Here is a 13,508-nt window from a genome sequence, read left to right as displayed (position 1 = left end):
TTGTAGAATATGTGTCATTATTATTTCATTTTACCCTACGAAAATCACTAATAACATAGTTAAAATAACAATCTAGTAAATCCCTGACACCACTTTAAGATCCTCAAATGTTTCCTCTCACCACCCAAACACAAATTGCTACCGTATTCCCCTGAATCTTTTGTATGCTGCGATTAAATGGTAAGTAAAACGATACTCATTTACCCGTTGCCGCCCTAATTGAGCGCGAGAGTGCAACTTGTGCGGGACAAAGGTGGGGCAACAATCCACTCAAACACTTCAACTTTGCCTGAGTGTGCTTAGCCTGCTTTGAAAAGGTTGGATGTACTCACACACACAAACACTTAAGCATTAATGTGTTGGGGCCAGCGATTAGGTGTTGTGAACGTTCATTGTGTGCACATACTCCGGATGACATGTTGGTGTTGTTATTGTTTTTTGTATGTTACGAATTGCGGTGTATGTCTTTTGTGCACAAACGCAAGTGTTTGGCTTGCCACATAATGACTGTTTAGCAAAGTCGGTGTCTCCACACTAATGGCTGCTATGAGCACTACTCCCTTTTTTTCTTCTTCTGGTCTTATTATTTGTATGCGATTCTTTTTTTTTTTTTTTGTATGAATTATATGAAGTTCAAGGGGATGGAAGAAACTTGTGCAGCCTTTTAAAACATATTTGAATATTTGTTTTTGTATACTTAAAATATATATAAGATACAGTACAGAAGTCACATAATATTACTACCATACGTACGTGAGCAAAGAAATGTTCAATTACGCATAAAGGGTGGTCCATGTCGTGGTTGAGTTCTTTGGCATACACTAATTTGACAATGACTGTCAGGTTCCACAAAAAATTTTGATGGCAAATCAGCATTCTATCTGCATGCAAACACTTTCGAAAAAAAATTTTACCCAAACAAAGTCTAAGGTGACTCAGTTCTTTACAGCTTCCTGAAAATCAAGATATTCTAGTCACACGACCTTTTTCAAATCATCTATTTCAGTATCAGCAGGTTGTACCTTGGAACATGACAAAACTTGCAAAGATTTGCTTTAGTTTAGAAACTGCTCATTTTTCTCCCGAGGGCTATATTATAACCTAAGACTAAAGTGCTTGTGGATATCCAGAAGCCACCGAATTCGTAGACAGGGAGAGCGCAGTGCGAATATTGAAGAGCTGACCGCTACAGATTCACAATAATCGATATTACCAACGTTCGTCTTAGTTTCCTTCCTATGTATATCTAAGTGATTCATTTTTTTGTTAATTGGCGTGGATACTGGAATCAAGAGTACTTCATTTTAGTGGGTGATTACCAAAACAATATATCTCGACAAAAGAGCTGCTACTTATATAATATTTTTATACGTTCCAAAACCATTGAGCTTGCTTCGTCATCCTAAAAGCTCCTAATACTTCATGTTAATGGAATGACTGAATCGATTATACATACTGAACAGAATCAGGCGCGTTTAAATACAGTTTATTCCAAAATTAATATTGTGTTTTTTCCGTAAGAACACGATGCATGCCGTCGGGATTTTTCCTGGAATATTGTAAATGTTCCATATTATATGAAGAATACATCAACGTAAGGATGGTTCTTCTCATCTGTCTGCTGGCTCGGTTTGAACACTGATAAACGAATTAAACGAATGGATTTCAGCCGAAAATTAGCTCATTGTGTCGCTTACGAAATTCCAATTTAGCACTAACAAATGACTGGATTGATTTAACAGAAGGCTACATTTTTTATAACTAATCACTAAATTTTGGTATATTTTAATCAATCAGCACTTTGTGGTGGATTTCCCGTCGTACTGTACGGGAAATAATCGCAGAGAAATGACTTGACCGTTGTATTTCCGCTGTCTTAGATTAAATTATTATCATCCTGCCTGTCAGTGGGAATCCTCAGAATCTTTTGTCACTTTTGAGATTGGACCCACATCGGTAATGTACAAAGACCACTGGTCAATACTTCAAGCGATATTTACATATAATAACTGGAAGAGACTGAAAACTTACAGAGCTTTCAAGAGAAGAATTACAGGTCAACATAGGAATGGATTAGATTTATTACGATTCGGCACCGGAATATAGTACAATATGGAGTGATAAACTGAACATTGTGAAGACTATTAAAATAAATTTGGTTTTCCTAAATTAATGGCAACTGTGACAATGGTAATGGATAAATTTGTCTCCAATATCTTTCATTTACTTTCAACACTAAATAAAAAGTAAGCCCACTGACGTTCTGTAGTGATTCCTACGATCACTCTGTGAAATTTATTATTATACACTTAGTCCTTTTTTTACGCGATCTCTTTTTACGCTATTTCACTTTACCGCGGTTATTTTTGCAGCGCAAATTCCTTTTTTTACACGAATTTCTCACTTTATCGCGATTGTTTTTTTTCGTCTTTTGCTTGTTTACATACATGTTTTTACACGTAATAATTTTTGGGAATACAGTTTCGGGAATTTCGTTAAAAGACTAATAGCATTGACAGACGGCAGCGTTAAACCAGATTAATTGCATTTTTCGGGATTAATTCAGGAGTTACCACAGCTAACTACGTTGCTGAATCCAAAAATAACTCTCAAAATTTTAGGGAGTTTGTGAGATTTTCGTTGGCAACATTGTTAAAAATGGCCAATTTTTATCTATTGTGAATGAAATACAAGCAACCCTGACAGCTGTTTATCAAATTCTCAATTTAATATCAATAAAACTTCTATGTTATGATGCAGTTTTAAAAATAATGTGTTGATATGCTTTTGTAATAAAAAATGGTTTGGTAAAAATTGGTCGGCTAACAACCGTAATGTTTATCTTCTATCAATTTTCATTGAAAATTTATTATAAAAAGGACAATGAGCTGTTTATGAGAGTTTCAAACTCGCATAGCTGCCGTCTGTCACCTACAAATTTGGATCTGATTAAGTGCGCAGTTAATCCGGATTAACGCTGCCGTCTGTCAATTCTATAAGTTCCTCATTATTGCATCAGCCGTTGATTGTGTTGTGATTGGTTGTTTGCATGTCGCCTCTTCAAGCAGTACTGTTTTAGTGGGCGACAGCGTGGCGTCGCTATCGTCGAGTGTGGTTCGGTGGTAAGCACAAAAGGAAGAAAACGACGTTTCAAATAGAATTGAGGCTCTGCATGTTAAAATATAAAGAACTACATCGGAATTTATTGGATCCAAAAAGAAGCATTCAAACAAAATTAACTGAATTTATGGTGCAAACTCAGTCGGAGATGCTAAGTCAATCAGAACATCAATCCATAGTTCTTACTATTGATTCTGATACAAATTCTAGTGATATCAGTGCCGGCGATCAAAATAAGCGGCTAAGAATAATTTCCACTACGGATAATGACAGTGATTAAACAGCATTGAACGGTTTTTTCAATAAATCTACCTATTTTCTATTTTCTTCTCTTTTATATATGGTTTTTGTTTTGTATTTTTTATTTTGTTATGAATGAAATTATGATTATGTCTGAAATTTGAAACTTATTGTATTGTTTTTGAATATTTTTTTGCTCGTATATTTTGTTATACGCGATAATTTTTATATTCGGAACCAATTCGTCAGTTAATATTGGAAAACTGACCATTTTTACGCGATTTATTTTTACGCGATTAGTGGCAGAACCAATAATCGTGTAAAAAAAGGACTGAGTGTATTTGTTATCATTACTATGTGAGGATATTTCCAAAAGAGCACTCTCAGTGTGTCTATTGTTCATTTTATGACCTCAATATGAGTTTTAAAATCTCTGGCGACACTAAACTGTTAGAGCTCTTGGTACAATCTACGTTTCTGGAGGATGAAAATATAAAACCTTTTGATGAGCTCTCTTCCAGCTTACTTTTTTGTTTTAGCCCTAATACTTTACGAAGGGCGAATATAATACCATGGCACCAAGCATGAAAACAGTGGTCATATCTGACTTGAATGGCTACAAAATGAATATCAAAAAGGTCTTCCAAACACTTTTAGTTATCCTCACCGAGCATAATCTCTACTAAATACGTGAACTGATGTTGCCTCAGAGGTTTAATATTATTCACTGGAGTAACCTATCAAAATACACAGTCTATTTGAAGAGGTCGCACATTAAATATCATACGAGTCTATGGGATATAGTAGTATTGATAAGCTATTGACAAACCTTTTAGGAAAAGTCCCATACGACGAGTCACGGAAACCAAGTGAGCTTGTCAAAAGAAGGAAAGTTCATTCCAACAGTATTCCTTTGAATAGACCAGTGACATATCGAAAGTTAATTTGATTAGTTTCTAATAAATAACCACCATACTGATCACCCTGTTCAGACATACATACAAGTGCATGTTCAACCACTGATTGTCAGGTTAGCGTAATGTGATAGACATAATCGAAAAGTTAATTAATTAGGTCACCACACACACTTTGTTCACCCTTTATTGAGCCACTTTTTTCAATTTATTTACCCTTTTTCATTACACTCTCTCCCTTCAATGCTTGGCATTGTAGAGAGAGCACCGCACTTGAACCACATATCAGAATGTCTCCGATGTGCATGCTGTAATTTAGTTTCTGGCATCCATTCTAAATAAACATTCTTTATTTACCAATTGCACGATTTTTTCTCATTGCAGTGGTCAAAACGGTGGAGGGTGAGCGGCTCGTGCTGACGAATGTGCATCGCACCGACATGGGCGGTTATTTGTGTATTGCCTCGAATGGTGTACCGCCGTCCGTGAGTAAGCGCTTCGACGTGCATATCAATTGTAAGTACCAAAATCACAAAAATACAATTGTAATTACATTTGTACAGTTATATTGTAAGTGAAATGCATTTATCCTAGTTTAAGTACACATGCCCATTTGTCTTCGTACTTATTTGTAGTTGAAATTGAGTTTCGTTTTCAATTAAATCTGCCACTTGAAGGCCACGTCGCAGCTTTTTTCTGTGCTCAATCGGAAGCCAAAGAAAACAGATGATAAACAAAATCTATAAACGAAAGGGAATCGTAAAACTTAGAAAACATCATTAAAAATGGCTTAAGGGTGAAATGATATTGGCAGTGAAGCCATGACCTATATACTATTTAAGCAATTTTCGTTAATTGTATAGGCAAGAGTTCAAGGCGCCAAGCTGTTTACATCATACATATGTATATGTTTACATATGTATCTAAGTTAGGCTAAGTTAAGAATGCTTGCGGACAAAAAGTCATGTTTTGATTTCTAAAGCATGAAGTTCCATTATACCATGCTCAGAAAAACTAAACGAAACCATAACAATAAGTTCATGTTCTCACAATTCCTCGGAGAACTGAAGATTTCGCATTAGCTTTGTAATATATGAGGAGAATTCATAAACTGGTGCTACTGTGGTTCGTAGCGTAAGCGAAGACACGCTAGACGAATACACAGGGTTCAGTACCAGTCAAAAGCTAGGTTTAATGTATATTATTTCCTGACGAAATATGGCCTAAGCATCATATCAAACTTTAATGCACTTACTATATATACGTTTTAGTAGACGATGACAACATCTGATGAGTCGACACTACGAGTTTTCGAAATAAAAGTTCTGCGAAAGATTTATGGTTCTTTGCGCGTTGGCCACGGCGAATATCGCATTCGATGGAACGATGAGCTGTATGAGATATACGACGACATTGACATAGTTCAGCGAAATGAAAGACAGCGGCTACGCTGGCTAGGTCATGTTGTCCGAATGGATGAAAACACTCCAGCTATGAAAGTATTCGATAAAGCACCCGCCGGGTACTTTTTTTTATTTAATGTGAAGTACAATCGATACAATTAAGTTCTGAATATAAATCATTCAAATGGGCTCCACTTTTTTTGCAGGAATGAACTCGATGAATACAGTTTTCGAATACTTTTTCCATTAAATCAAGTCGTATGTCACTGATAGCACGTTCAGTATTGACGTCTAAAGCTTGACTTCTAAGTTTATTGCTTAATTTCTATAACTTCAAATTACCGCTCAAGAAGTAGTCTATTGGTGTTAAATTATAACTTCTTGGAGGCCATTCACTGTCACATTTTCTTTAAATAAGCGGATCATCAAACTTTTGTCCCAATAATCCGGATTGTACACGCTGTGTGGCATCTATATCATTGATCTATACTACTCTCCATTGACAGTAACGTACGGACCAATGATTCCACCAGACCAAACACCACATCAAACTGACAATTTAGGTGAAGGTAATGGTTGTTCATGAATAATTTGTGAATTTTTTTCGCACAGAATCAGAAACGACAGTTTCGTTTTCTAACCGGACCACTCAGATGAAAGTGAGCCTCATCGGAGAAGATTATTTTCATAAAAAATCGTTTTCAAACTCATGTTGTTCCAAGTCAAAATCAACAAATTCACGATGTTTACGGTGGTCCAATGGATTCAGTTCTTGAGTGAGAACAATTTTATATTTATGCAAACCCAAATCCTTTCTCAAGGTTATGCTTTGAGACAGTCCCAATTCTTGAGAATGTCTTGGAATCGACAAATTGCGTTCTTCAGCAACAATATTTTGATTACTTCGACCGTTTCTTTGTCTTATAGACACTTGAACATTAGGTAAAGAAAATGTAAGCGTAAAATTTTCAACAATTAGACGAATTGTGAGCACAGGTGGACAATTATTAGGATTGTACTTGTAACAGGTGGCGCAAAAATTACCTTCCGATGTTTTTTGGAAAATGAAAAAGTCTTTTAAAAAATTAAAAAATTTGATTCTGGTTGTGGATTATTTTTATTTGGTCTTTTAAATTTTTTTACATCAAGTCGATAATATGATATCGTGTAAACGACCGCCGCTAGAGTTGATTGTCATTTGAGCCCTTTTTATGGCATTTCCATCACTTTGGCCAGAACTTCCGGCGATAGGTCCTCACATTCTTGGCGGATATTGTCTTTAAGAGCTGAAAGAGTCTGAGGCTTGTTGACGTAAGCCCGCGACTTCAAAAAGCCCCACAAAAAAAAGTCTGGAGCGGTCGAATCAGGCGATCTTGCTGGCCAGTGCAAATCGCCAAAACGTGAGATTGGCGCCCGGGAAATGCATCCCTCAGCATATCGGTTTTGGCACACAGTGTATTTCGCATGTGTTTACTACACAAATGTCAAAACAGAACTGACATTAGAGGTCAATTGCAAAATTTATAGCATCTTCTGCTCATCTTCTGACTTTTGCGCCACCCTTTATAATGACAAAAGGGCACGAAAAACTGCAATTGGAGATCGATTATTTTGATAATAAAATTGAATGATTTTTAAACTTTATTCTTGCGCATATCTTTCCAGACCATGACATCTTAAAAATGGTCGAGACGACTTAGAAATCATATCATCAATATTGGAAAACCCGATATATGGTGGCCGATTCTTCCCATTTATGACATGCAGACAAACCGTTATCAGGAAAGGAATTTAATAGTATACATATAGTATGTCACAGACTGACCGGGACTGTGGTACACATAATCGGTATATGGGGGTTTGAATAGTTCTAGTCCGATTTTGACAATATTTAGACAAGATATCATACCCTTAAGGTACTATTTGTGCAAAGATTTATCCCGATTTGTATTTGATTTGTATACTGATAAAAATCAGATGGAACTTAACGGAAGTAAGCGTTGTTTTAGTCTTTGTACCGAAATTTGTTGAAATTAATCGAGTAGATCAGGAGATATGTGATTTAATGTAAAAGCGGGGAGTGCCACGCCCGTTGTCCAATTTCTACACCGTCTCTTACACATACCTCTTACACATCCCTCTTAAAGCATCACGATTGTAAAATTCAAAGTCTCCTACGCTTTTTTTATTCATTTAGCATTTTTAGTAGTTTTTAGCGAAACCGTTATAAAGGAAGTGGTTGGGGCTACCAACCGATTTCACCTACTTCCGCACTATGGTAAGAAGTTAAGAAAACAAAACAATTTTTCGAAAAGTCTAATTGTATATAATCCCTTAATATGTACTATAAGCTGTACACTACATTCGACCTGTCCATTTTCAAATTTTATTCCGATTTCTGATTATTTGTCATGTTATATAAAAATATATCCAAGCTAACAATTTCATCCTTTAGACTTACCCAAAATTTAAAATTTTCGTCAAATATGTAGAATATTTGGCGTATGAGGCATTAGACTCTGGTTTTCTCTCTCCCTGTTTATCGTTTGCGTGAAATTTACTTTAAGGATGAGTCCGTTTATCACTGAAGGGTTTATTTATTAAACTTGTGTTCTCTGCAAAACGAATTGATATGGCTGAAATTGCATGGTTTTATACATTAAAAATATTTTCCTTAATTCTCTCCCACATTAATAGCATTTTTTTACAGAACGCTTTCAAAAAAGTGTTACTTCAAAAGGTAGTCCTTAAAATAAATATGTACATAAAAATTAGCACAATTCAACTTTTAACATTATTTGTACATAGCCACACACACATACACCCACCTGTCAAGCAATCACTTGACGACAAAGCACAAGTGCACAATTTGTTTGAAATTGTTGCGATGCTTAAAGTCAGCTTTAACTCGGGCATTCATAAAATTAACAAAACAACTTTGCGGTTTTGTCTATGGTTGCACACCCACATACAGGCATAGGGGTATTACAGTTTTTTTTTGTATGCGTATATATATATATGTATATACATATATATAGCATAAGCCCGCAAATACCTACACAAATACTCGTTGTTATGTATGAATGCACACGCCGACCACATCAACCATTTATATGTTGGCCTCAAAGTTTTTTTCTACTTGATGCCCACCCATACACTCCCTTCGAGTATCCAGGATGTAAGCGGTTGGGACAAAGCACATTTCTGCCTTTCTTTTCTGCACAGCAGCCAACGGGTAATGACCTCGACCGACAAATAAATCTAGAAATGTTTTCAAAAATAGTTTAGTACGCAAATTCGAAGGGGTTTTCTATGTATGTGTGTACGTACGTATGCAGATATATATTTACTTATATATACTCGTATACGGTATATGTATGCATATGTTTTAGTCTGAATTTCGGTAAACATTTTCGTTTTACTTTCACAAAAGTTTATATTTGATTGCTGTCCAGCTGGTTTGATACTCTGGCAAGCCAAAGAACGTGGTTGTGTTGTGTGGATATGTGGCGTGGGTGAGGAAACTCTGTCTGTTAGCAATTTGGTGCGAATTCTAAACTTCGATGACTCTGTAGAAAATGAAGTTTATTCCAAAAAGTACTTTCCTTTCACAGTAGGTCTCTCCTAATGCTACATTTGTGATATAATTATATACAGGGTGTTTATACAGTAGCTCTTAATTAAAACTACAACGAATCTGTAGTAACCTTCACAGCTATATTTCATATGAAATGAAAGGGTATGAAAAGATATTTATTTTATAGTGGTCCGATATGAATAATTGAATCACTGATTGTAATGTTGTTATTCAAACTAAAATAATAAAAAAGTTTTTCATACAAGGACTTTATTTTGATCGATCAAACGTAGCTTTATCCTATAGTGACCCGATATCGACGATTTCACTTTTTTAAGTGGACATTGCGAGGTCTTGTTATAAAACTCGTCAAAATATTAAAATATTGAGTTCTTGTTCTTGCTGGTTTGTCGAAATTTCCGAACTGGGTTTCAAAATCGTAACTGTCACTCTGAATCACTCTCCCCTCAATGTTCATCATGAATCAGTAGAAATCTCGGTAGCTCACGTTTAAACTCAAGCTCACGTTTAAACTCAACTGTAAGGGTACATCCAAAGATGAATTTGAAAAGTTTGATAGTTCAACTTGCATCCCACAATGGAACTCAATTCAAGGGTATTCACTGCCTCATCATTACTGACGAGATTTCAATTCAATTATTTTTTACATTAAAAAAAAAAAAAACATGTAGGTCCTTACTGGTCTTGATACAACTTCAGTAGCATTTCCTAAATTATAAAGGGCGATCCATTACGAGGTTCCCTACTTTTTTTAAAGAAAAAAATAAGAAACTTCAAATTTAATGGTAACTGACGAATGACACGAGTGATGTTTTTCTCCAAGACCTGAATCGAAGCCGGATTGTCTGCATAGCGACCCAAAACGCGCAATAACGGTCGCCATTAACGGTTACATTTTCTTCGCAATCGTTTTTGAAGAAATATGGACCGATGATTCCACCGATGCACAAACCACCCAAACCGTTTTTTTTTTCCTGTATGAAATGGAAGCTCTCAAATAATATCTTCAGATTGCTCTTCGTCCCAAATGCGCCAATTTTGCTTGTTTATATACCCATTAAGCCAGAAATGGCCTTCTTCGCTGAACAAAATTTGCCTCGAAAACATCGGATCTTCTTGGAACTTTTCAAGAGAGTATAAAGCGAAGCGATGTCGTTTGGGAAGGTCGTGCGGCTTCATTTCTTGTACAAGCTTTATTTGGTACCCTTTCAATTTAAGGTCTTGAAGTAAAATACGTCAAGCCGTATACGTCAGTCCGTGTTGTTGCGAACGGCGCCGAACATATTCTTCGCCTACACTCTCAACTACGGCTGCTACATATATTTTCTTCACTGCTGCGGGACGTGGTCTACTCGGTCGAATATTATCCAATAATGAATGCTGAATGAGAAAAAGTATCATAACAACGTGATCTGTCAAAAAAAGGCTGTTGGAAAAAGTACCTCTACTTGCATCACTCTTTATAAAAAATGCTATGAGGGTATGCAATAAAAACTATTTTCTTCCATCCCTTAAAAGTTAATTATCCGAGAAGCTACGAGGTGTGTTCAAAAAGTATCGCGAATTTTGTGTTTTTTCAAATATTATTTATTTATTCATGAATATCTATTTTGTCCTCTTCAAAGTAGTCCCCATGAGATATTATACACTTGTGCCAACGGTTTTTCCAATCTTCGAAGCAATTCAAAAAATCATTTTTTTTTTATCTTCTTCAGCTCCTCCTTCGATGTTGTCTTTATCTCGTCAAGAGAAGCGTAACGTCGTCCTTTTATGGGCTTCTTCAGTTTAGGGAACAAGAAAAAGTCAAAAGGGGCCAGATCTAGGGAATACGGTACTGCGGCATCATTAGTGTGTTGTTTTTGGCCAAAAAGTCGCGCACAAGCAACGATGTGTGAGCAGGGGCGTTATCGTGGTGCAAAAGCCAATTTTCGTTCTTCCACAAATCCGGGAGTTTCTGGCGGATTGCTTCGCGCAAATTGCGCATAACTTGCAGGTAATATTCCTTATTGACCGTTCTTCCCTGTGGCAAGAACTCATGATGCACCACGCCCTTGCAGTCGAAGAAAACTGTCAGCAAAACATTCGCGATACTTTTTGAACACACCTCGTATGTTACCATGTAACTTCAGAGGTACTAATTCCATAACTCTTAGTATCGTATATTCATATCCATACAACAGACACAAATCGATATAATCGATTACATAGAAATAGATTGTGGATCTGGAAGTAAAAAATATGCGGAATAAACCTCAGAAAATTCTTTGTTTGCTGTGATAGGTAATAATAAACAAGCGTAAGGTTCAGACAACTTTGAAAATAGCTGGTAAGGTACCAATGCCTTAGAGGAGTTTACAGGAAGCATCATAACAAACAAAATTATGGCACTTTTATTCTGAATAAATTCTCCAAATATATAACTCAGATCAATTTCTGTTCAGTTATGTGCTATTCGACAGATTTTTATTGTTTTCCAAAGAATATATTTTGGTTTTCAATATTCTCTAGTCTAATACTCATCTGTGATCACTTCGATTATGTTCCGAGTTAAGAATGCCTGGAGTGAGGAATTATCTTATAAGAGAGATTTTTTATCGAGTATATTCTTAGTGCATGGTCTTCCCGTCTAAAGATTTAAAAGAGTTCATATGTTTTAATAACTAAGTAAGATTCGAGTAAAAATAAATAGAACAATCTGAAAAATAATGCGTCTCCAGACCCCAGTGTAGTTATACAAATAAATAAAGTAGATATGTAAATGTTTACCCCTTCCGGCCTCTTATTTACACATACTCGACACATTGCTGGGTTAATGTGCTGAGTTCAGCTTAGTAAATAAGAGCAGGGCCTATATTTTACGAACATACATAGATTTAGCTCATACTAGATATGTATGTATATACTACTATATGTATCTGGGGACACTCAAAGTATGGGCTGCATGTAAAGTCTGAATTAACACGCCGGCCACACATTGTGCATTTTACATATTGTTGTCTCTGCCTTTGTCTTCACATTGTTGGCTAACAATGTTGTTTGCACTTTTGTCAGACGGAAGCATCAGTTGCATTCGCCACTATTGTGACATGCATTTGGACTTGTGTCCAATGCTAGGACGTAACTCACTTGGTATTTATGCATTATGCATCCACTTAAATTAAATATGTGTATTTATGTAAATAGAGTTGCGGATATATGTATGTATATGTAAATATTAACAAATTTAGTAAAGTTGGCCTTTTATTCTCGATCAACTTTAGGCAAAATTCCTCAAGCATACATAGTCCCAAAGTGTCCAACTGTAATACAGCAGTTGCCGAACGGGGTTATTTTGTTTAGCTAACTAATAAAACACTTTGAAGATATTCGAGGCAAATATTTGAAGCTCTGCAAACGGATTAACTGCACTTACATAACGCTATTATCAATAATTAAAAAATTAAAATTAATCACCACACATAAGAGGATATGTGTGAAAAAATGTGATAATGAGTTAAAATTCAAAAAGTTACGACACTTCTCATTAAAGTAAATTAAAGATTTAAATAATTTTCTTGAACCTACATACACCTGAATCTCCCAAACACTAGGTACCTAAGCCGATCCGAAGGTCAGTTAGGGTAACACAAATGATAGCAATACGGCCAGAAGATTTTTCGAAGATTCAGAAACTCGAATTACTGGAGTTAATAAACCATTTCATTTTAGTAATTGGACAACTATCAGAAGAAACAGCCCAGGTCAGTGGAAACACTTCTGTAGATACAGTCTCGAATAAAATGACTAGGCAAATTTTACGTAGAGATTTTAAATTGAAATCGTACAAAATACATCTTGTGCAAGAACGATCTTCCCAAGTGGCATCGGGTCGCTCTATGTGCTCTTGAAAAGTTTCAAGAAGATCCGATGTTTTCGAGTCAAATTTTGTTAAGCGAAGAGGCCCATTTCTGGTCAATGGGTATGTAAACAAGCAAACTTGTCGCGTTTCGAACGAAGAGCAACCTAAAGAGATTCAAGGTCTGCTATTTCATCCAGAAAAAAGAACGGTTTGGTGAGGTTTTTGGACCGGTGGAATCGTCGGTCCATATTTCTTCAAAAATGATGTCAGTGAGAACGTAACCAGCAATGGCCACCGTTATCGCACCATGATAACCGACTATTTGATGCCGGAAATTGAAGGTCATTATCTGGCAACGGTTTCAACAGAATGGCACCACATCTCACGCATCGCAC

At 36.1% G+C, this 13,508-nt stretch overlaps 1 protein-coding gene and 1 long non-coding RNA gene across 2 annotated transcripts in view; both read left to right on the top strand.

Annotated features, from left to right (window-relative positions):
* Positions 1 to 13,508, top strand: part of LOC126752725 (uncharacterized) — a 216,222-nt gene that overhangs the window by 113,326 nt on the left and 89,388 nt on the right. The gene's annotated exons all lie outside the window — the stretch shown is intronic.
* Positions 1 to 13,508, top strand: part of LOC126752717 (lachesin) — a 241,696-nt gene that overhangs the window by 170,123 nt on the left and 58,065 nt on the right. The window contains exon 7 of the mRNA XM_050463694.1: positions 4,659 to 4,790. Within this exon, the coding sequence (XP_050319651.1) occupies positions 4,659 to 4,790 (132 nt within the window). The remainder of the gene's footprint in view (positions 1 to 4,658; positions 4,791 to 13,508) is intronic.

This window comes from Bactrocera neohumeralis, chromosome 3, assembly GCF_024586455.1.
Source record: "Bactrocera neohumeralis isolate Rockhampton chromosome 3, APGP_CSIRO_Bneo_wtdbg2-racon-allhic-juicebox.fasta_v2, whole genome shotgun sequence".
Lineage (NCBI taxonomy): Eukaryota > Metazoa > Arthropoda > Insecta > Diptera > Tephritidae > Bactrocera > Bactrocera neohumeralis.
The sequence above is the reverse complement of the archived record's forward strand: the minus strand, read 5'-3'. Positions and strand labels throughout refer to the sequence as shown.